Here is a 24,299-nt window from a genome sequence, read left to right as displayed (position 1 = left end):
GCGGCCTTCTCCTCCCGCGCTGCGAAGCGCGCTCCCGTCCCACGCGGACGATGCAGTCATGTGTGACTGCTCAGCCAATCGGGTACGTATTTCACAGGTTCCCGTTAATAGCGCTGAGGCTCGCGTATCGACCAGTTCTCAGTGCTATTAATGGGAAATAAACCAAACATGCACTAATAAAAAACAGACCACACATATTTAAAATTAATTGAAATTAAAGTTAGAAAAAATATATATTTCTGATTTTTTTTTTTAAGTTTTGTAATTCAGATTAAAAATAAACTTACCTTAGCGGCCAGAGTTTTTAACAATACAATGTTTCTTTTATTTAATTTTATCGTGTTTTTGTATGTTTTAAAACACTTGTGCCTGTAAAAGTGAGCTAATGATTTAGACAAAGGAATTGAGTGTAATATCTCCAAGTTTGCAGATGACACTAAGCTGGGTGGCAGTGTGAGCTGTGAGGAGGATGCTAAGAGGCTGCAGGGGGACTTGGACAGGTTAGGTGAGTGGGCAAATGCATGGCAGATGCAGTATAATGTGGATAAATGTGAGGTTATCCACTTTGGGGGCAAAAACAGGAAGGTAGATTATTATCTGAATGGTGACAGATTAGGAAAAGGGGAGGTGCAACGAGACCTGGGTGTCATGGTACATCAGTCATTGAAAGTTGGCATGCAGGTACAGCAGGCGGTGAAGAAGGCAAATGGCATGTTGGCCTTCATAGCGAGAGGATTTGAGTATAGGAGCAGGTCTTACTGCAGTTGTACAGGGCCTTGGTGAGACCACACCTTGAGTATTGTGTGCAGTTTTGGTCTCCTAATCTGAGGAAGGACATTCTTGCTATTGAGGGAGTGCAGCGAAGGTTCACCAGACTGATTCCCGGGATGGCAGGACTGACATATGAAGAAAGACTGGATGGACTAGGCTTGTATTCACTGGAATTTAGAAGGATGAGAGGGGATCTCATAGAAACTTATAAAATTCTGCCGGGACTGGACAGGTTAGATGCAGGAAGAATGTTCCCGATGTTGGGGAAGTCCAGAACCAGGGGTCACAGTCTAAGGATAAGGGGTAGGCCATTTAGGACCGAGATGAGGAGAAACTTCTTCACTCAGAGAATTGTGAACCTGTGGAATTCCCTACCACAGAAAGTTGTTGAGGCCAGTTCGTTAGATATATTCAAAAGGGAGTTAGATGTGGCCCTTACGGCTAAAGGGATCAAGGGGTATGGAGAGAAAGCAGGAAAGGGGTACTGAGGGAATGATCAGCTGTGATCATATTGAATGGCGGTGCAGGCTCGAAGGGCTGAATGGCGTACTCCTGCACCTATTTTCTATGTTTCTAAGTTTTGAGGATATTAAGGGGAACAGATATGATAGATAGAGAGAATCGATTTCCACTGGTTGGGGAGTCCAGGACTCGGGGACATAGCCTAAAAATTGGAGCCAGACGTTAAGGAGTGAAATTAGGAAACATTTCCACACACACACAGTGGTAGAGGTTTGGAACTCTCTTCCACAAATAGCAACTGATGTTAGCTCAATTGTTAATTTTAAATCGGAGAGTGATGGCTTTTTGTTAATGAAAGGGATATGGAGTTAGGTCATAGATCAGCCTTGATCTCATTCTGTCCTCTCATCCACAGAGTGAGGGAAAGCGGAAGCACTGCTGTGAAAGGTGGCATCATCAGAACAGATGCGACGGAGACTGAGAAATTGGGGGAATAGAATAGAATAGGATGGAATGATCAAGTCACCCCTTAACCGTTAAAATTCCAAGGAATACACTATACCTGCAATACGGCCATCCTAGCTGCCACATAACAAATGAAAGGGAGCCATTAACATAGAAGTCTGGCTCCTATAGTTTTTCTCTCATAAGAATAGAAGAAATAGGAGTAGGCCATTTGGCCCCTCGAGCCTGCTCCGCCATTCAATAAGATCATGGCTGATCTGATCATGGACTCAGCTCCAATTCCCCGCCCGCTCCCCATAACCCTTTGCTCCCTTATCGCTCAAAAATCTGTCTAAATCCGCCTTAAATATATTCAATGACCCAGCCTCCACAGCTCTCTCGGGCAGAGAATTCCATAGATTTACAACCCTTTGAGAGAAGAAATTCCTCCTCATCTCAGTTTTAAATGGGCTGCCCCTTATTCTAAGACTATGTCCCCAAGTTTTAGTTTCCCCCTATGAGTGGAAATATCCTCTCTGCATCCACCTTGTCGAGCCCCCTCATTATAAGTTTCAATAAGATCACCTCTCATTCTTCAGAACTCCAATGAGTATAAGCCCAACCTACTCAATCGATCTTCATAAGTCAAATCCCTCATCGGAATGAACCAGTAAACCTTCCCTAAACAGCCTTCAATGCAAGTATGTCCTTCCTTAAATACGGAGACCAAAACTGTACGCAGTACTCCAGGCGTGACCTCACCAATACCCAGTACAGTTGTAGCAGGACTTCTCTGCTTTTATACTCTATCCCCCTTGCAATAAAGGCCAACATTCCATTTGCCTTCCTGATTACTTCTGTACCTGCATACTCACTTTTTGTGTTTCATGCACAAGGACCACCCAGGTCTGTCTCTACTGCAGTATTTTGCAATTTTTCTCCATTTAAATTATAATTTGCTTTTTTATTATTTCTGCAAAAGTGGATAAACTCCCATTTTCCCACATTATACTCCCATCTGCCAAATTTTTGCCCACTCACTTAGCCTGTCTATATCCCTTTGCAGATTTTTTGTGTCCTTCTCACAATTGGCTTTTCCACCCATCTTTGTAACGTCAGCAAACTTACATAGAAAATAGGTGCAGGAGTAAGCCATTCGGCTCTTCGAGCCTGCATCACCATTCAATAAGATCATTCCCTCAGTACCCCTTTCCTGCTTTCTCTCCATACCCCTTGATCCCCTTCGCTGTAAGGGCCATATCTAATCATCTCTTGAATATATCCAATGAACTGGCATCAACAACTCTGCGGCAGGGAATTCCACAGGTTAACAACTCTGAGTGAAGAAGTTTCTCCTCCTCTCAGTCCTAAATGGCCTACCCCTTATCCTAAGACTGTGTCCCCTGGTTCTGGACTTCCCCAACATCGGGAACATTCTACCCGCATCTAACCTGTCCCGTCCCGTCAGAATCTTACATGTTTCTATGAGATCCCCTCTCATCCTTCTAAACTCCAGTGTATAAAGGCCCAGTTGATCCAGTCTCTCCTCATATGTCAGTCCTGCCATTCCAGAAATCAGCCTGGTGAACCTTTGCTGCACTCCCTCAATAGCAAGAACGTCCTTCCTCAGATTTGGAGACTAAAACTGAAGACAATATTCCAGGTGAGGCCTCACCAAGGCCCTGTACAACTGCAGTAAAATCTCCCTGCTCCTATAGTCAAATCCCCTAGCTATGAAGGCCAACATACCATTTGCCTTCTTCACCGCCTGCTGTACGCCAACTTTCAATGGCTGATGAACCATGACACCCAGGTCACGTTGCACTTCCCCTTTTCCTAATCTGCCGCCATTCAGATAATCTATCTTTGCGTTTTTGCCCCCAAAGTGGATAACCTCACATTTATCCACATTATACTGCATCTGCCATGCATTTGTTCACTCACCTAACCTGTCCAAGTCACCCTGCAGCCTCCTAGCATCCCCCTCACAGCTCACACCGCCACCCAGTTTAGTGTCATCTGCAAACTTGGAGATATTGCACTCAATTCCTTCATCCAAATCATTGATGTATATCGTAGAGTGCTGGGGTCCCAGCACTGAGCCCTGCGGCACTCCACTAGTCACTGCCTGCCATTCTGAAAAGGACCCGTTTATCCCGACTCTCTGCTTCCTGTCTGCTAACCAGTTCTCTATCCACGTCCGTATATTACCCCCAATACCATGTGCTTTGATTTTGCACACCAATCTGTTGTGTGGGACCTTGTCAAAAGCGTTTTGAAAGTTCAAATACACCACATCTACTGGTTCTCCCTTGTCCACTCTACTAGTTACATCCTCATAAAATTTCAGATGATTTGTCAAGCATGATTTCCCCTTCATAAATCCATGCTGACTTGGACTGATCCTGTCACTGCTTTCCAAATGCACTGCTATTTCATCCTTAATAATTGATTCCAACATTTTCCCCACTACTGATGTCAGGCTAACCAGTCTATAACTACCTGCTTTCTCCATCCCTCCCTTTTTAAAAAGTGGTGTTACATTAGCTACCCTCCAGTCCATAGGAACTGATCCAGAGTCGATAGACTGTTGGAAAATGATCACCAATGCATCCACTATTTCTAGGGCCACTTCCTTACGTACTCTGGGATGCAGACTAGTCAGGCCCGGGGATTTATCGGCTTTCAATCCCATCAATTTCTCGCCTATTAAGGATATCCTTCAGTTCCTCCTTCTCACTAGATCCTCGGTCCCATAGTACTTCCGGAAGGTTATTTGTGTCTTCCTTTGTGAAGACAGAACCAAAGTATTTGTTCAATTGGCCTGCCATTTCTTTGTTCCCCATTATAAATTCACCTGAAACTTAGCTACATTACACTCTGTCCCTTCATCCAAGTCATTAATATAGATTGTAAATAGTTGAGGCCCCAGCACCGATCCCTGTGGCACCCCACTAGTCACTGTTTGCCAATCGGAAAATGACCCATTTATCCCAACTTTCTGTTTTCTGTCAGCCAATCCTCTATCCATGCTCATATATTACCCCCAACCCCGTGAGCTTTTATCTTGTGCAGTAACCTTTTATGTGACACCTTATCGAATGCCTTCTGAAAATCCAAATACACCATATCCACTGGTTCCCCCTTATCCACCCTACTCATTACATCCTCAAAAGAACTCCAGCAAATTTGTCAAACATGATTTCCCTTTCATAAAACCATGCTGACAGCTTGATTGAATCATGCTTTTCCAAATGTCCCGCTATTGCTTCTTTAATAATGGACTCCAGCATTTTCCCAATGACAGATTTTAGGCTAACTGGTCGATAGTTTCCTGCTTTTTGTCTGCGTCAATTTTTAAATAGAGGTATTACATTTGCGGTTTTCAAATCTGCTGGGACCATCCCACAATCCAGGGAATTTTGGTAGATTACAACCAATGCATTCACTATCTCTGCAGACACTTCTCTTAAAACTCCAGGAAGTAAGCCATCAGGTCCAGGGGACTTGTCCGACTTTAGTCCCATTATTTTACTGAGTACTTCCTCTTTAGTGATAGTGATAGTATTACGTTCCTCCCTCCCTATAGCCCCTTGATTATCCACTCGTGGGATGGTTTTAGTGTCTTCTGTTAAGACTGAAACAACATATTTGTTCAACATCTCTGCCATTTCCCTGTTCTCCATTATTAATTCCCCAGTCTCATCCTCTTAGCCACTCTTTTCCTTTATATGTACCTGTAGAAACTCTTACTATCTGTTTTTATATTTTGTGCTAGTTTACTTTCATAATCTATTTTCCCCCTCTCAATCATTATTTTAGTTGTTCTGTGCTGACTTTTAAAAATGTCCCAATCCTCTGGCCTCCCACTTGTCTTGGTCACATTGTATGCCTTTGTTTTCAATTTGATACCTGCCCTTATTTCCTTAGTTAGCCAAGAATGGTTTTCCCTTGTCCAACAGTCTTTCCTTCTCATTGGGATGTATTTTTGTTGCGAGTATGAAATGTATCCTTAAATGTCTGCCACTGCTCATCAACCGTCCCACACTTTGGGCCCAAGTTTCCACAAGAAAAGAAACGGGAGCCCCTCCGAGCTGGGCGCCCGTTTTTCGCGTCTAAAACAGCACCTAAAAAAATCCTCGGTATTCTCCACCTACTTACAGGTCCTGTGGCACTCGGCGCAGCCAGCACGAGCTGTGGGGGGGCGGAGCCAGGTCCCTGCGCTGAAAACAGTGCCGGGACCTCTGCACATGCGCGCTACAGTCGGCACGCAAGTGCAGTAGCTCCAGGCGCAGAACTGTGTGGGAGGGGTCCGAAGCACGCAACCCCTAGCCCTGGAAGAATGTCCTCACTGGGGCTGCGTGAATGAGGCTCCTCCCACGGCCAGCTCCTGCTCCCCGCCCGACCAGACCCGACACTCGCTACCCCCCCCCCCGCCCCAACCGGACACCCGCTCTCCACCCCCCCCCGCCCCGACCTGACACCCGCTCCACCCCTCCCCCGCCCCGACCGACACCCGCTCTCCCCCCCCCCCCCCCCACGCCCCGACCCGAGGCCCGCTCCCCCCCCCCCCCCCCGGCCCGACCCGACACCCGCTCCCCCCCCCCGACCCGACACCCGCTCCTGGTCCCCGACCCCCCCCCTCTCTTCCCCGACCCCCCCCTCCCCTCTCCCCGACCCCCCCTCCCCCCTCCTCTCTCTCCCTCACCCCTCTCTCCCTCCCCTCTCTCTCTCTCTCCCTCCCCTCTCTCTCTCCTCTCTCTCTCTCCCTCCCCTCTCTCTCTCTCACACCCACCTCTCTCTCTCTCCCTCCCCTCTCTCTCTCTCCCTCCCCTCTCTCTCTCTCCCTCCCCTCTCTCTCTCTCCCTCCCCTCTCTCTCTCTCCCTCCCCTCTCTCTCTCTCCCTCCCCTCTCTCTCTCTCCCTCCCCTCTCTCTCTCTCCCTCCCCTCTCTCTCTCTCCCTCCCTCTCTCTCTCTCTCCCTCCCTCTCTCTCTCTCTCCCTCCCCTCTCTCTCTCTCTCCCTCCCCTCTCTCTCTCTCTCCCTCCCCTCTCTCTCTCTCTCCCTCCCCTCTCTCTCTCTCTCCCTCCCCTCTCTCTCTCTCTCCCTCCCCTCTCTCTCTCTCTCCCTCCCCTCTCTCTCTCTCTCCCTCCCCTCTCTCTCTCTCTCCCTCCCCTCTCTCTCTCTCTCCCTCCCCTCTCTCTCTCTCTCCCTCCCCTCTCTCTCTCTCTCCCTCCCCTCTCTCTCTCTCTCTCCCCCTCCCCTCTCTCTCTCTCTCTCCCCCTCCCCTCTCTCTCTCTCTCTCCCCCTCCCCTCTCTCTCTCTCTCTCCCCCTCCCCTCTCTCTCTCTCTCTCCCCCTCCCCTCTCTCTCTCTCTCTCCCCCTCCCCTCTCTCTCTCTCTCTCCCCCTCCCCTCTCTCTCTCTCTCTCCCCCTCCCCTCTCTCTCTCTCTCTCCCCCTCCCCTCTCTCTCTCTCTCTCCCCCTCCCCTCTCTCTCTCTCTCTCCCCCTCCCCTCTCTCTCTCTCTCTCTCCCCCTCCCCTCTCTCTCTCTCTCCCTCCCCTCTCTCTCTCTCTCTCTCTCTCCCTCCCCTCTCTCTCTCTCTCTCTCCCTCCTCCTCTCTCTCTCTCTCTCTCCCTCCCCTCTCTCTCTCTCTCTCCCCCTCCCCTCTCTCTCTCTCTCTCCCCCTCCCCTCTTCTCTCTCCCCCCCCCTCCCCCCTCTCTTTTCCCCCCTCCCCCAGCGGCACGAACAGCTGCAGAATTTTCCCTGGCTGAAGCACTTTCACACAGGTAGGAAGATGGTTTATTTAATCTTTTCTTGGCTTATAAATGTTTATTCAGGTTGGATTTATTTGTATAATATTTGTAGAAGTATAAATAAGGATTTATTGTCAAATTTAATGAGTTCCCTTCCCCCCCACCTCGTTCTGGACGCCTAATTTGTAACCTGCGCCTGATTTTTTAATGTGTAGACAGGATTTTTCAGTTCTACAAAAATCTTCACTGGCGCCATTCTACTTTAGTTTGGAGTACATTTTCACTGTGGAAACTTTCAAATCAGGTGTCAGTGGCCGGAGACGCCCCCTTTTGAAGAAAAAATTCTGTTCTAAACTAGAACTGTTCTACCTGACTAGAACTGCAGAAAATAAAATGTGGAGAATTGCGATTTCTAAAATAGTCCGTTCTCCACCAGTTGCTCCTAAAAAATCAGGCGCGAATCATGTGGAAACTTGGGCCCTTTAATCTATTTTCCCAGTCCACTTTTGCCAACTCTGCCCTCATAACTTTGTCGTCTCCTTTATTTAAGCTTAGGACCCTGGTTTGAGAACCGGTTTGAGAACCAACTTTCTCACCCTCCAACTGACTTTGAAATTTAACCATATTATAGTCACTCATTCCTAGAGGATCCTTTACTAGGAGATCATTTAGTAATCCTGCCTCATTACACAGTACCAGATATAGGATAGCCTGCTCCCTTCCTGTGGGGAGGTGCCAGGCCTCCACTAATCAACAGCTTACAACGGGATGATTTAAATCAGCAGTTCAGCACGTGGAAGGATTGCTGCTCGTGATGCAGCTTATTACAGCGTTCCTGACAGTGGCACTTGCTCAGTACATTGGTTGGGATTGTGCTCCTTGACAGAGGTGGGAGGGAGGTGGGGGAGTGAAGTGAGAAAGACTGGTTTGTGGTAAAACTTGTCTCCTGAGAACCCCAGAGCTCAAATGTCGTCTGTTCAGTTTGACTCAAACACCATCCCGACTGCTGTAAACACAAACCCGGTGCAGATCATAAAACGCACCTCCTTCAGTTTCTCTGTTGGATAGAGCATATTGTACGGATTGGTGCATTATATGGAATTTTACAACACAGAACCAGGCCATTCAGCTGCCTATTGGTCCATGCCGGTGTTTATGCTCCACACGAGCTTCCTCCCACCCCTCCTTCATCTCATTCCACCAACCTATCCTTCTATTCCTTTCTCCCTCATGTGCTGTTCCAGCTTCCCCTTAATTGCATCTTAGCTATTCGCCTCAACCACTCCTTGTGGTAGTGAGTTCCACATTCTCGCAATCCTCTGGGTAAAGAACATAAAAAAAACATAAGAAATAGGAGCAAGTGTACGCCATTTGGCCCCCTGAGCCTGCTCTGCCATTCAGTAAGATCATGGCTGATCATCTTCAACTCCACTTTCCTGCCCCATCCCTCAATTCCCTTAGTGTCCAAAAATCTATCAACCTCAATCTTGAATATATTCAAAGACTGAGTTTCCACAGCCCTCTGTGGTAGACAATTACAAAGATTCACCACCCTCTGTGAAGAAATTTCTCCTCATCTCAGTCCTACATGGCCGGCCCCTTATCCTAAGACTGTGACCCCTCGTTCTAGACTCCCCAGCCAGGGGAAACATTTTCTCAGCATTAACCCTGTCGAGCCCTCTAAGAAGTTTATACATTTCAATTAGATCACCTCATTCTTCTAAACTCCAAAGAATATAGGCACATAAAGTTTCTCCCGAATTCCTTTTTGGATTTATTAGTGTATTTATGTATCAGTGTAGAAAGTTTTTTAAGTTTAAAATATGTATTTTAAACTTGGGGATGACACGGACGAGGCCGTGTTTTACTGCCTCGAAGGCATCAAGAGTCAAACACATTGTGTGGGACTGGGGTCATGTATAAGCCAGACCATGCAGGGCGGTGGCTGAATATCTTCCCTGAAGGCTATTATCGAACCAGTTAGATCTTTACGACAATAAGAGAGCTTTCATGGTTTTTTTCTGGTGCCAGCCACTAAATAGCCAAATTTGTTGAATTCAGTTTCACAACTTGCCATGGATGGGATTTGAACTCACGACCTCCAGGCTGATCATACAATACCATAAACGCTAGGTTGCCGTAGCCATTGTATGGGGCCTTGGGCTAGTAGAGTTAAAATGTCCAATTAGGATTGGAAATAAAGATTGGCAGTTAAATGAAAGCCTCTTATTTCAAATGAGTTGGTGATTAAAATCACATGCGTTTATTTAAAATAGTAGAATTGACCATAGAGTTTTGGTAATTGATTGATGTTGGTCCAGTATTAAGTCGCTGAGATGTTACAGATCTCTTCCAGCCCCCCCCCCCCCCCCCTATTGTTGATCTTGGTCACTTTTTGTCTAAATGAGATGCTTAATCTCATCATCTGATCCAAATACCAGTTTTTAATCTCTCTGGTTCATATAGAAAATGAAACCCTTTTTAATGCATTGTTAGAAATGTGGAGCTTGCTACCACAAGGATTTACAAGAATGGTTCCAGGGATGAAGGACTTCAGTTACATGGATAGACTAGAGAAGCTGGGGTTGTTCTCCTTGGAGCAGAGAAGGTTGAGAGGAGATTTAGTAGAGTTGTTCAAGATCACAAGGGGTCGAGACAGAGTAGGTAGAGAGACACTGTTCCCATTGGCAGAAGGGTCAGGTGATTGGCAGAGGAACCAAAGGGAACATCAGGAAAAACGTTTTTATGCAGCGAGTGGTTAGGATCTGGAATGCATTGCCTGAAAGGGTGGTGAAGGCACGTTCATTCGTGGCTTTCAAAAGGGAATTGGATAAGTAAGTACCTTATTGGGAAATATTTGCAGGGCTGTGAAAGAGCGGGGGAGTGGGACAAACTGAAGTGCTCTTGCAGAGAGCCGACACGGGCCGAATGACCGCCTGTGCTATAACCATTCTAGGAGTAGTTGATGGGAATAGCATTTTATCGTCTGATATCATCCTGGTGATTTTATTTTTGCACAGTTTCCAGTGCCTTGATGTCCTTTTTGTAATATTGAGGCCAGAACTGAGCACACGGCGCTCCCAGGTGTGGGCATAGGGAGATGCCAGGTGTGGGTGCACAGCGCTCTCGGGCTTGGAATTTGTAAAAGCTTCTTCTAAACTCTTTGCTTTGTCGTGACAGGGTAGATGCAGAGAGGATGTTTCCCCTCGTGGGGGAATCTAGAACTAGGGGGCATAATTTCAGAAAAGGGGGTCGCCCATTTAAAACCGAAATGAGGAGGAATTTCTTCTCCTGAGGGTCATGAATCTGTGGCATTCTCTACCCCAGAGGGTCATTGAACATATTTAAGGTGGAGGTAGACAGATTTTTGAGCGATTTAATGGAGTCAAGGGTTATGGGGAGCGGGCAGGGAAGTGGAGCTGAGTCCGTGATCAGATCAGCCATAATTCTATTGAATGGCAGAGCAGGCTCGAGGGGCCAAATGGCCGACTGACTATTTCTTATGTTCTTTTGTGACTAAGAACTCTTTTTTTTTTTCTCTCTCTTCTTCCTTCAGAGGTTGGAGCTGTGCCATGGCAGGTTCTCCCGGAAGATCAGCAGCGCCCCATGGGCCACCGAGCCTCCCGCTCACCAGTCGAAGAGACAGCTCGGCGTCGAGGCACACACGGCGGCTGCCCGCAGTCCCAGCCTCGGGGCGGAGGGCTGCTTTCCGGACCTTGAGCGGGGCCGGGTGCTCCCCTACGGCTCCTTGCACGCTGCCCTCGCCCGTGGGACACTCCCCAGCGACATGCGCCTGCAGTCCCTCGTCTGCATCCCGGGGCGGAAGACCAGCGTGTGGCAGCTGATGGTGAGCGGCCGCGGGGAGGAGCGGACCGCCCTGCTGGAGGTGCCCACCTGCTCGGGATTGGCCCACTGGGAACAACCAGCGGCCTCCCGGATAGAATGCGGTCCCGACGAGCCGGAGGGGCTTGCGAGCGCTGAGCGAGCCAGTGCGCTCCTGCTGTCCCAACTCGAAAGCATCCTGGATTCGATCACCACCGTCGACGGGCGCAGTGCCGACGACATCGCGGTGGAGCACCACGCCACCTCTGACTTCCGCGAGTGGCCGGTGAGGGAGTTGGCGGGCGAGGGCATCCCGGCGAGGAGGCTTGAGGCAACCGATGCGCCCACTGTAGGCGAACGCGTGTCCCCGACAAAGGAAGGCCCGGAGATGGCGGCGAGCCTGTGGGACATGAACGAGGGCCACCTAGACTCCTTCAGGACCCTGTTTGACAGCGAGTACTGTCAGATGCCCTACCATGCCGGCTTCCAGTACCTGACGACGCCCGAGTCGCACCTTGGGGCGCTGGCCGCTTTCAGCGGGACGGGTAACCTGGCGAGCACGGGCTCGCAGAAGACCGAGCCAAGCATGGAGGAACATCTCGCCGTTCTTTACGAGAAACTGAGAATTGAGGTAAAAGATGTCGCCTTATTGTAATAGCTAAGTTTTAACTAAATCATTTAGACAGAACGATCCCCAGAAAAGAGCTCGGCTGATTGGTCGAATGGTAAATACTATCCTTCAATCACCATAACAAAAGGAAAAAAACATGATCTGGTCATTATCTCATTGCGGTTTGTAGGAGCTTGCTGTTTCAAAAGTACTTCATTGGCTGTAAAGCGCTTTGAGACGTCCGATGGTCGTGAAAGGCGCTATATAAATGCAAGTCTTACTTTCTAATATGGTGCCGTACCTATAACAGCAACTTGCATTTTTGTAGCGCCTTTAACATAGTTAAAAAGATCCTGAGGTGCTTCGCAAGATTTGACACCAAGCCACGTAAGAATACCTTAGGACAGGTGATTAAAGGAGGTAGGTTTTAAGCAGTGTTGTAAAGGAGGGGAGAGGAGTGGAGGTTCAGGAAGGGAATTCCAGAGCTTTAGGATCCAGGCAGCTGAAGGTACAGCCGCAAATGGTGTAGCGATGAAAATTGGGGATGCGCAAGAGGCCAGAGTTGGAGGAATGCAGATATGAGGCTGGAGGAGATTACAGAGATAGGGAGGAGGGATTTGAAAACAAGGATGAGAGTTTTGAAATTGAGGCATCGTTTAACCGGGAGCCAGTGTAGGTCACCGAGCACAGGGTGATGGGTGAACGGGACTTGCTGTGAGTTAGGACACGGGCAGCAGAGTTTTAGAGCAGGGATGACCGCTGGTCAGAGCAGGAGAGTCACACGTTTGTTCCGTGGCCTAGATATGGTGGTCTCTGAGCTTGGGAGAGGGAATATGGCCAGTGTTCTTCCTCCCAATTGCTACCTAGTTTTGGATTCCCTCCCATTAGCTGTATTCTGAGTGCTGCATTCAGTCTGGTGTGCCCGCTGAAGGGGGAGAGAGCTGGCAGCGTGTCTCCATTGGGAATCCTCCTGATTGGTAGTCATGAGCGAAGAGTGAGCTGCCGAGCCCAAGTATGTAGGATAAGGGAGACCAGGGCGACGGTGCTGACTCTTGGGAGGGCAATTTGAGGGTTATTTTAAAGAGAATACTGTATTTCTGTGACTCTTCGGTGGCGCTATGACACATCATTCAACTGCAGAAACCCCGTGACTGTCTAATTCTGCACCGACATAACGGTGAAAATCCAAAGCTGTCCCAGCAGCATCGAGTATGTATTTAGGGACATGGGAACAGGAGGAGGCCACTCAGCCCCTCGAGCCTGTTCCGCCATTCAGTGAGATGGTGGCCGCTCTGTATCGCCACTCCATTTACCCGCCTTGGTTCCGTCACCCTTACCTAACAAAAATCTGTCAATTTCCATTTTAACATTTTCTATTGACCCAGCCCCTCCCAGTCTCAGCAGTTTTTTGGGGAGAGAGTTCCAGATTTCCACTGCCCTTTGTGTGAAGAAGTGCTTCCTGACTTCACCCCTGAACAAACCTCCCTCTAATTTTAAGATTGTGCCCCCTTGTTCTGGACTCTCTTTCCCCACCCCACCTCCACCAGAGAAAATAGTTTCTGTCTCTCTCTCAACTCCTTTAATCAACTTAAACCCCTCCGTTAGATCACCCTGTTAACCTTCTGTACTCGAGGGAATACAAGCCTAGTCTGTGCAACTGTACTCATAATTTAACCCTTTTAGCCCCGGTAACATTCTGGTGAATCTGCGCGGCACCCCCCACCAAGGCCAATATATCCTTCCTGAGGCGCGGAGCCCAAAACTGAACGTGGTTACTCCGGGTGGGGTTTGACCAGAGCTTTGTACAGCTGTAACATAACTTCCAGCCCTTGGGATTCCACCTCCCCACCCCCCAACCGTAGATAAAGGCCAACATTCCATTAGCCTGTTCAGTTATTTTTGTACCTTTTCTATGTAGGAATTATTGCAGGAGTGCAGTCTTTTTATTACCGGGGTGGAACTGGTGTTTATAATCAGTTGGAGCTTTGACCCTGCACTTGAGGCTGTTGTCCTGTCATCAGTCCTGTGCATTCATTCTCTGTAAAGTACGGTTAGAATTATTTAATAATCCTACTGTGGTGTATTGGTTTTGTATATGTCACGTAGGTGAGATTGATGCACAGTGGGGCACTGCCTTTGGTTATCATACTGTTTAATAGAGGGAAGGGTTGTCCTTTCATTTTGTTCCCTTTTTTTGCATTCTTCCCTCACCCCCCTCCCCCCCCCAAATTGGGTCTATACTTTCCTTTCATTAAAATCATACAAATTTACAACCCAGAAGGAGACTACTTAACCTGTTGTACCTGTGCCAGCTCTCTGAAGGAGCTATCCTGTTAAACCTACTTGTGTGTGTAAATTGGCTGCCGCGTTTCACTACATTACAGCCGTGACTGCACTTCAAAAGTACCTGATTGGTTGTGAAGTGCTTTGGGATGTCTGAGGTCGTGAAGGGCGCTATGCAAATGCGAGCAGTGTCCCCTTTACGTTGTGTGGCCAGGCAGGCGGCTCTCCGGCTTTTCAATAGGAAAAACCACGCACGCACGGTATTTTGAATGTGCCGCGCAGCCCCTTAAAGGAGTCCCGCAGGCACCCCCCCCCCCCTCAAAAACAAAAATTACCGGTAACATTACCTGCAAGTCTTTCTTGCAAAATCTCGGTTGGGTGAGTTGTGAAACTATCCTGGTTAATGCTAAGTGATAATAAAAAACAACGATGCACAGGAAGTGCTCAATGTGCTGCAAGCTGATCTGAAAGGCAGAGACATTGTGCGTGATGAGTTAAGAACATAAGTAGGAGCAGACCATCATGCCCCTTGAGCCTGAGGCAAGGGCGGAGATCATGGCTGATCGGATCGTAGCAGTTCTGATAAAGAGCAGTCTCCATGGCAAGCTGCTTGTTAAAAGGAAGGAAGACTTGCATTTCTGTGGCGCCTTTCATGACCTCAGAACGTCCCCAAAACTCTTTACAGCCAATGTAGTACTTTTGAAGTGGAGTCACTGTTATAATGCAGGAAACGTGGCAGCCAATTTGCTCTCAGCAAGCTCCCGCAAACAGCAGTGTGATGATGACCAGATAATCTGTTTGTAGTGATGTATTTTGAGGGATAATTATTGGCCAGAATGCTGAAGAGAACTCCCCTGCTCTCCTCCAAAATAGTGCCGTGGGATCTTCGACATTCACCCGAGAGAGCAGACTGTGCTGATTGTAAACTTTTCATCCATGTTTTCAAATCACCCACCCATGCTATCTCTGTACCTCTCCTCCAGCCCGAGATCTCTGTGCTCCAATTCTGGCCTTTTACGCATCCCTCTCTAAGTTCTCCGCCTCTCTACCCCTCTCTCCTCCTTTTAAGATGCCCCTTAAAACCTACACCTCTCGTCCTAATATCCCCTTTATGTAGCTGGGTGTCAAATTTTGTTTGATAACGCTCCTGTGAAGTGCCTTGGGACGTTTCACTGTTAAAGTGCTATATAAATACAAGTTGTTTAACAGGCAGCCAGTGATGAGTGTGATGGTATTTGATGACGTGGTAAGTGACTGTTGGGAACAGTGCAGTTTTAGATTTCTCCTTTAATCTCACTGCTAGACAGTCAGTCCTCTGCAGTTAACATATAGAAACAATACGCATCTGAGCAATGCGCTTTGGGTCTGGTTTGTGCTGAGCGCGGAGGAGTGACACGATGGAGGTGAAAAGTTAATAAAGATAGGAGTCGGGATTTATATCGTGCAATGCCATGCACCAAAGAAGGTTTGAAAGTGCTTCTTGACATCCTTCACGAGAGTTTCGTTCATAGTGTCAGCTGTGGCTCAGTTTGTAGCACCCTCGCCTCTGAGTCAGAGAGACTTGAGCACAAAAATCTAGGCTAGGGAGTCGAGGGTTATGGGGAGCAGGTAGGGAAGTGGAGTTGAGGTCAAGATCAGATCAGCCATGATCTTATTGAATGGCGGAGCAGGCTCAAGGGGCAAATGGCCGACTCATGTTTCTTATGTTAACAATCCAGTGCTGCACTGTCTGAGGTGCCGTCTTTCAGATGAGGCATTAAACTGAGGCCCTGTCTGCTCTTCGGGTGCACGTGAAAGATTCCATGGCATTATTTCGAAGAAGACCAGGGGAGTTATCTTGTTGTCCTGGCCAATATTTATCCTTAAATCAACATGATGTTAAAAAAAACACAAGCAAATTGCTTGTTGAAAGGAAGGAAGATTTGGATTTCTATAGCTTTCAATAAGCAACTTAAAAAATAAAATACAGATTATGTGGTCATTATCACATTGTTGTTTGTGGGAGTTTGCTGTGTGCAAATAGGCTGTTGCGTTTCCCACATTACAGCAGTGCCTATACTTCATTGGCTGTAAAGCACTTTTGGACGTCCAGTGGTTGTAAATGCAAGTCTCTTTCTTTTTCACACCATGAGGTTAATTAGCGTGGACCTGTAATACCAGCTTCATTTCTTCTAACCCCCAGTGCTTGGCAGGGATCCAGAGGTGAAGAGCACATCATGGTGTGAGCACACCCAAGTATAGCTTCCCGAAATCAACCTTTTTTTTTCAAAACTGCTGCAGCCAAAACAAGCGAAATAAATGAGCTCTGTGCCTCATCCTCAGACCCATTGCCAGTGGGAATTAAAAGCCAGCCCCGCTGTATCGCTCAGCGGTTCTTGATTAGATTTGCTCTACGAGAAATCCGTCAGTCGTATTGTAGGATCAGACACAGACACGGGGCTATTCACCAAAAATACAGCCTTGTACGCCTGGTGAAAACCCACTGGCGTATGTTTACATTTCTGACAGCTTTGAGGTTCATTCAGAATAAATGGCGTCAGACTGAACAGACTGGGGTTTTTTTTCTCCTAGAAGAGGTGATCTGATGGAGGTCTTTAAAATTAAGAAGGGCTTCTTTTAGGTTAGATGTAGAGAAGATGTTTCCATTTGTGGGGGAATCTAAAGCTAGGGGGGCATAAATATTAGTCACCAATAAATCCAATAGGGAATTCAGGAGAAACTTCTTTACCCAGAGAGTGGTGAGAATGTGGAACTCACTACCACGGAGTGGTTGAGGCGAATAGCACAGATGCATACCATAGGCGGTCCCTCGAACGAGGATGACTTGCTTCCACGAGAGTTCACAGATGTTTCAATGAAGGACCCGATATTCCAGTCCTGATCTCCAGTTGAGGGGGTGGAAGATGCCTGTGCGTGGATTTTTTTTAACATGTGGTGACCGTTTCACATCAGCCACCACACGGGCTGGACAGAGCTAGGCCTTTATCCAGTGGCAAGGGTTGAACCAGGACGACTGGAGATCTGCTCTGCTGCACGGACATAGTGTGCACACATATGGCAGTGTGGGAAGGCCTGTGTTGCCCCGTACCCTCATTCACCGCACCTTCGCCCACAATGTTCCAGGGCCCGGCGCTCCTGCTCTATTTATAGCCCCGACCTGCAGTGGGTTCTTTCACAGGTCAGGGTGGCCCACGATATCCCAGGGGGCTGCTCTATTTATAGCCCCGACCTGCGGTGGTGTTCTCGCACAGGTCGGTGCGGCCCGTGATGTTCCAGGGCCCGGCGCTCCTGCTCTATTTATAGCCCCGACCTGCAGTGGGTTCTCACACAGGTCAGGGTGGCCCACGATATCCCAGGGGGCTGCTCTATTTATAGCCCCGACCTGCGGTGGTGTTCTCGCACAGGTCGGGGCGGCCCATGATGTTCCAGGGCCCGGCGCTCCTGCTCTATTTATAGCCCCGACCTGCGGTGATGTTCTCACACAGGTCAGGGTGGCCCACAATGCATTTAAGGGGAAGCTAGATACGCACATGAGGGAGAAAGAATAGAAGGATATGTTGATAGGATTCGATGAAGCAGGAGTGGGAGGAGGCTGGTGTGGAGCATAAACACTGGCATCGACCTGTTGGGCTGAATGGCCTGTTGCTGTGCTGTACACTCTATGTAAGTATTGTTGTATACCAGTAAACATTTAGTGCAGCACTAAAACAGACTGCTATCCTTTTAGTAGTTGACACTCTTTCGGAAGTTAGAATGAGGGTCTCCTGGGAGTGCATGAATATTTTCCATGGACTTGCCCCACCCCACCCCCAAACAAGTTTGAAAATTAGAGGCCCTATTTGTTAATTGCATCGTTAAATGAGGGTTTAAAAAAAATCTCTCTTCAAAATTGTCCCTTTGCACCTTTTCAATATTGTCCTGCATAAGAAATAGGAGTCGGCCATTCGGCCCCTCGAGCCTGCTCCGCCATTCAATAGGATCAGGGCTGTAGTACTAGACAGTAAAAATAGGGTCGTTCGAGCCGGGAATTTTAACTTTGTTTTTATAATGGACGGTTTAATGGATGGTCAGTGACTGGATTCCACTCTGCCAAATATAATATTTTATTATAAATTACATAGAATATGCTGCACAGAAAAAGGCCATTTGGCCCAACTAGCCTGTGCTGGTGTTTATAGAATGGTTATAGCACAGAAGGAGGCCATTTGGCCCAGCAAGCCTATGCTGGCTCTCTGAAAGAGCACTAGAGCTAGTGACATTCCCCTTCCCTTTCCTAGTAGACCTGCAAATATTTTTTCTTCTTATCCAATTCCCTTTTGAAAGCCATGATTGAATCAGCCTCCACCACCCTATCAGGCAGTGCATTCCAGATCATAACCACTCGCTGCGTCAAAAAGTTTTTCCTCATGTCGCCTTTGGTTCTTTAAATCACCTTAAATCTGTGTCCTCTTGTTCTCGACCCTTCCACCATGGGAACAGTTTCTCTCTCTCTTACGATTTTGAACACCGCTGTCAAATCTCCTCTCGACAATCTCTGCTCTAAGGAGAACAAGTCCCACATCCCTGGAACCATTCTTGTAAATCTTTTCTGCACCCTCTCTCGGCCTTCACATCCTTCCTAAAGTGCGGTGCCCAGAATTGGACACAATACTCCAGTTGAGGCTGAACCAGTGTTTTATAAAAGCTCATCATAATTCCTTGCTATGCCTCTATTTATAAAGCCCAGGATCACGTATGCTTTTTTAACTGCTTTCTGAATCTACCCTGCCACCTTCACTGATTTGTTCATAAATACTCCAGGTCTCTCTGTTCTTGCACCCCCTTTAGAATTGTACCCTTCAGTTTATACTGCCTCTCCTCATTATTCGCACTTTTCTGCGTTAAATTGCATCTGCCCATTCCACCAGCCTGCCTGTGTCATCTTGAAGTCTGTCACTATCCTCCTCACTGTTCACTATACTTCCAAGTTTTGTGTCATCTGTATACCAGGGAAACACAACACTTTGGTGACACCAGACCCGAGTAAAGGGCCATTTGACAGGTCTCACATCCTTACACCACAGGGACCCGTATCAGAATATGGAGTTTATGTACCCAAGGAGGGCATAGGAAAACCCCTTAAATTGTTGGGAGGACGATCGTCATAGCAAGCTGTAATGGCAGCAGAGCCTTAAGTCCTCCAAATGCCAGGAGGGGAAAAACCTTTAACTATCTTCTTTGATACTTTACCTGCCTATCCCGGACTGATTATCGACCCATCTGGGAAAAGAGAGGCTTTGCCTCCGCGGATGGCATGCCACTGCCTACGGCTCGATTACGGCAACATGTCCTTAGCCAAGCGAGGGAGCGGCAAACATCCGAGTGAAGGTTAAAGCACATTCTCAAATACTCCCTGGGCTGATGAGAAACAAAAGGCTAGTGAATTGGCCAGAAGCTTCTGGGTGTGGGGGAGGAATGGGCAGCCCCGGACGACCATGGATAGGGCTCCCATGGCTCCTCTGCAGTCCACCCATCGGAATAGCCTGATGTTGGTGGATGAGCATACTCCACACCAATCTCCTCCCATTCCAATTGCCTCATCTCAGCCTTTCTATCCCCTTTTCTCTCACGTACTCGTCTAGTTGTTCCACATTCTAACCACTCTGAGTAAAGACATTTCTGCTTATTTCCCTAATGGATTTATTAGTAACTGTCTTGTATTTATGGCCCTTAGTTTTGGATTCTCCCACAAGTGGAAACATTCTTTCCAGATCTACCCTGTCCAACCCATTCATAACTTTAAAGACCTCTATCGGGTCACCTTTATTAAGTCTTCTCTTTTCTAAAGAACAAAGCCCCAACCCGTTCAATCTTCCTCGATTGCTGTAATCTCTCGGTTCTGTCACCATCCTTGTAAATCTGTTTTGCACTTTCTCCAGTGCTTCTGTGGTTTTTTTAAATAGTACTCCATATTTTTCCTCCTCCCTACCCTTTTTGCTCCTGAAACCATCCACGGTGGTGGTTGAGTGCAATCTAATAAACTCATGAAACCTGATTGAGAGGAGGGGATGGTTGGTGGGGGGGGGGTGGTGGGGTGGGGGGAGACTGCAAATGCTGGAAATCTGAAGTAAAAACACAACATTTTTGGAAATGCACACAGCAGATCCACTAGTACCTGAAAAGAAAGATGGGTTAACGGTTTGGGTATAGACCCTTCAGCAGAAACGTGAGGTAATGAATTTCGGCAGACTATCTTTGGAATTTTCTATTCAAGATGGCTGTGGATGCTCAGTTGTTAAGTATATTCAGGATGGAGATCGATAGAATTTTGGACACAAGTGATATGGGGATAGTGCAGGGAAGTGGAGTTAAGGGAGAAGATCGGCCATGATCTTATTAAATGGCAGAGCATGTTCCTGCTCCTATTTCTTACGTTCTTTGTTCTTTTAACATTCTCATTCTTGTTTTCAAATCCCTCCATGGCCTCGTCCCTCCCTATCTCTGTAATCTCCTCCAGCCCCACAAACCCCCAAGATCTCTGCGCTCCTCCAATTCTATTGACCATCTCCAATTTTAATCACTCCACCATTGGTGCCTTCAGTTGTCTAGGCCCCAAGCTCTGGAATTCCCACCCTAAGCCTCTCCACCTCACTTTTCTCCTTTTAAACGCTCCTTAAAACTTATCTCTTTCACCAAGCTTTTGGTCATTTGCCCTAATATCTCGTGATGTGGATTGGTGCCAAATTTTGTTTTGTAACGCTCCTGTGAAGCACCTTTTGGATGTTTTACTAAGTTAAACATAAGAACATAAGAAATAGGAGCAGGAGTCGGCCATTTGGCTCCTCGAGTCTGCTCTGCCATTTAATAAGATCATGGCTGATCTGATCATGGACTCAGCTCCACTTCCCTGCCGGCTCCCCATAACCCTTTATTCCCTTATTGCTCAAAGATCTGTCTATCTCCGCCTTAAATATATTCAATGACCCAGCCTCCACAGCTCTCTGGGGCAGGGAATTCCATAGATTTACAACCCTCAGAGAAGAAATTTCTCCTCATCTCATTTTTAAATGGGCGGCCCCTTATTCTAAGACCATGTCCCCTAGTTTTAGTTTCTCCTATGAGTGGAAATATCCTCTCTGCATCCACCTTGTCGAGCCCCCTCATGATCTTATATGTTTCGAGAAGATCACCTCTCATTCTTCTGAACTCCAATGTGTATAGGCCCAACCTACTCGACCTATCCTTGTAAGTCAACCCCCTCATCTCCGGAATCAACTGAGTGAACCTTCTCTGAACTGCCTCCAGTGCAAGTATATCCTTCCTTAAATACGGAGACCAAAACTGTATGCAGTTAAAGGTGCTATACAAATACAAGTTGTTTTTATTATCTGAAGGGTGGTTCTCAAGTGAGCTCAATGCTGTCCTCGCCCTGACGTCTCCACATGCACGCTTTTCAGCACAGCTAGTGATCAAGAGTGGGGACCTTGGCTGATTTATGAATGTTTTTTCTTCTCTGTCTAGCTGAAACCAATTATAACATTTCAGCGACTGCTGCAGCTAATTCAGCACAGACTGCCATTGCAACCGGACATTAAATGATTCGGGCTTTTCCTGAACACTGTTTTAGGCCACAGGGACAAAGGCAGCTCCTATAAGCAGAGCAAAGCTATGATCCAAAACCTGCGCACTTCTACGTGCCACGCATGGGATATCAAGTCCAGGGTTACCAGTTATCCCTGTATTGTGATACGTAGTTAACTATAGATCACATGTTCTCCAGGAATGCCTGATCTCTGGGGTTCAGTACCACAGCAAGCACCACTTTTAGCACTGAATGCCTGGGGGAGAGATTGAAGAATTATTGATTTTATAAGACCAAAACCATTTCCTCGGTGTCCTTTCCCCCATGGGCTTGTCGTTCCTGACCACATAAATTTGCTTTCTGTTGTCATGATGTGCATTATTACCACTGGTGTCCTCCAAGGATCTATCCTTGGCCCCCTCCTACTTCTCATCTACATGCTGCCCTGCGGCAACATCATTGGAAAACACAGCGTCAGTTTCTACATGTACGCTGATGACACCCAGCTCTCCCTCACTACCGCTTCTCTCGACCCATCCACGGTCTCTAAATTGACACTTTGCTTGTCTGACATCCCGTTCTGGATAAGCCGAAATTTTCTCCAGTTGAATATTGGGAAGACTGAAGCCATTGTTTTCGGTCCCCGCCACAAACTCCATTGCCTAGACACTGACTCCATCCCTCTCCCCAACTTCTGTCTGAGGCTGAAGCAGACTGTTCGCAACCTATTTGACCCTGAAATGAGCTTTCGACTACATATCCGTAGCATAACTAAGACTTTTACACCTAAGTAACATCGCCCGTCTCCGCCCTTGCCCCAGCTCATCCGCTGCTGAAACTGTCATCCATGTCTTTGTTACCTCTAGACTTGACTATTCCAATGCAGTCCTGGCTGGTTTCGCACATTCCACCCTATGTAAGCTAGAAGTGATCCAAAACTCGGCAGCCCGTGTCCTAACTCGCACCAAGTCAGGATCACCCATCACCCCCTGTGCTCACTGACCTACATGGCTGCCGGTTAAGCAAAACTTCGATTTCAAAATTCTCATCCTTGTTTTCAAATCCCTCTATTGCCTCCCCCCGTCCCTATCTCTGTAATCTTCTCCAGCCTCACAACCCCTCCCGAGATGTCTGCGCTCCTCTAATTCTGCCGCCTTGAGCATCCCTGATTATAATCGCTCAACCATTGGTGGCCGTGCCTTCTGTTGCCTCGTTCTAAGACCTGGAATTCCCTGCCTAAACCTCTCCACCTCTCTCTCTTTCCTTCTTCAAGATGTTCCGTAAAACCTTTTGGTCATCTGTCCTAATTACTCCTTATGTGGCTCGGTGTCAATTTTTAAAATCGAATAATACTCCTGTGAAGTGCCTTGGTACGTTTCACTGCGTTAAAGGCGCTATATAAACACAGGTTGCTGTTGTTTGGTTACACTCAATTGTAAATTGCTGTGTCAAAAGTTTCTATTCAATTTTACTATGTCAGCTGTCACGATGTAGTTATAGGCAGTGGCCATGAGGTGGCGCTATGTGGCAGCTTTCTAAAGACCCTCTCCCGACTCTAACTTGTATATTTATAAAAAAAAAACACATTGTTGTCAACCGATCGTGTGTAACTAATAATCAATATATTTTTTATGTTTCCAGTTACCAAATTTCTTCCTGAAGCCGCACGATTACGGGATGTACTCCCGGAACGTAGAGTTCATCAGCCACTTTCCGCGGATAAAGACACGGTGTGTACCTGCTACCATTTTGTTCTAATCGTTGCGAGATGTGTAACGTGGGCATTATCAGGAACATTCCTTTTTAGCTGCTTGTGGTCTTGTGTTGCTAACTCTTGGTAATAGGGTCTTGGAAAGTAGTTGGCAAATACATGGTGAATGTCATCAACCTGATCAGGCTAGGGTTTTTAACAGGAACTTCCCTGCTGCCGCTCTGCCAGGCTTCATAAGTAAGCTCCTCTGACAACACCTTTATTCCCTTTGGTGACCTTTTGCGAGTCATGATGCCACTTGTTGATGTGCCTGACGAGACTCTTGCAGCCATCCTGTGCGCACGACAGATCAGGATTCGCTTTGCGTTTGCTCCCCGTGGGGACCGGCTGCACAATATGAATGTAAATGCGGGAAAGCGGCACACTTAAGTCGCCGTGCTGAGACCCAGACAACAGTATAAGGCCACTTGTGGCTTAGTGGGCAGCACTCTCGCCTCTGTCAGAGGTTGTGGGTTCAAGCCCCACTCCAGAGACTTGAGTGCACAATCTAAGCTGACACTCGCACTGCAGTGCTGAGGGAGTGCTGCGTTGTCGGAGAGTGCCGTCTTTCGGATGGGCCGTGAAACCGAGGCTCCGTCTGGACATAAAAGATCCCGTGGCCACGATTTCGAAGAAGAGCAGTGGGCGATCTCCCCGGTGTATTGGCCAATATTTATTCCTCAATCCGTCATTTTTTAAGAAAAAATACAGATGACCTGGTCATTCTCTTATTGCTGTCTGTGGGAGCTTGCTGTGCACAAATTTCCTGCCGCATTTCCTACATTACAATAGTGACTGCACTTCAAAAGTACTTCATTGGCTGTATAGCACTTGCTGAAAG

At 47.5% G+C, this 24,299-nt stretch overlaps 1 protein-coding gene across 1 annotated transcript in view; it reads left to right on the top strand.

Moving 5' to 3' along the window:
• The window catches only part of c19h6orf136 (chromosome 19 C6orf136 homolog), a 64,517-nt gene that overhangs the window by 6,972 nt on the left and 33,246 nt on the right, over positions 1–24,299 (top strand). The window contains exons 3-4 of the mRNA XM_070861342.1: positions 10,989–11,885; positions 23,350–23,438. Of these exons, the coding sequence (XP_070717443.1) occupies positions 10,989–11,885; positions 23,350–23,438 (986 nt within the window). The remainder of the gene's footprint in view (positions 1–10,988; positions 11,886–23,349; positions 23,439–24,299) is intronic.

Source organism: Pristiophorus japonicus, chromosome 19, assembly GCF_044704955.1.
Source record: "Pristiophorus japonicus isolate sPriJap1 chromosome 19, sPriJap1.hap1, whole genome shotgun sequence".
Taxonomy (NCBI): Eukaryota; Metazoa; Chordata; class Chondrichthyes; family Pristiophoridae; genus Pristiophorus; species Pristiophorus japonicus.
The sequence above is the reverse complement of the archived record's forward strand: the minus strand, read 5'-3'. Positions and strand labels throughout refer to the sequence as shown.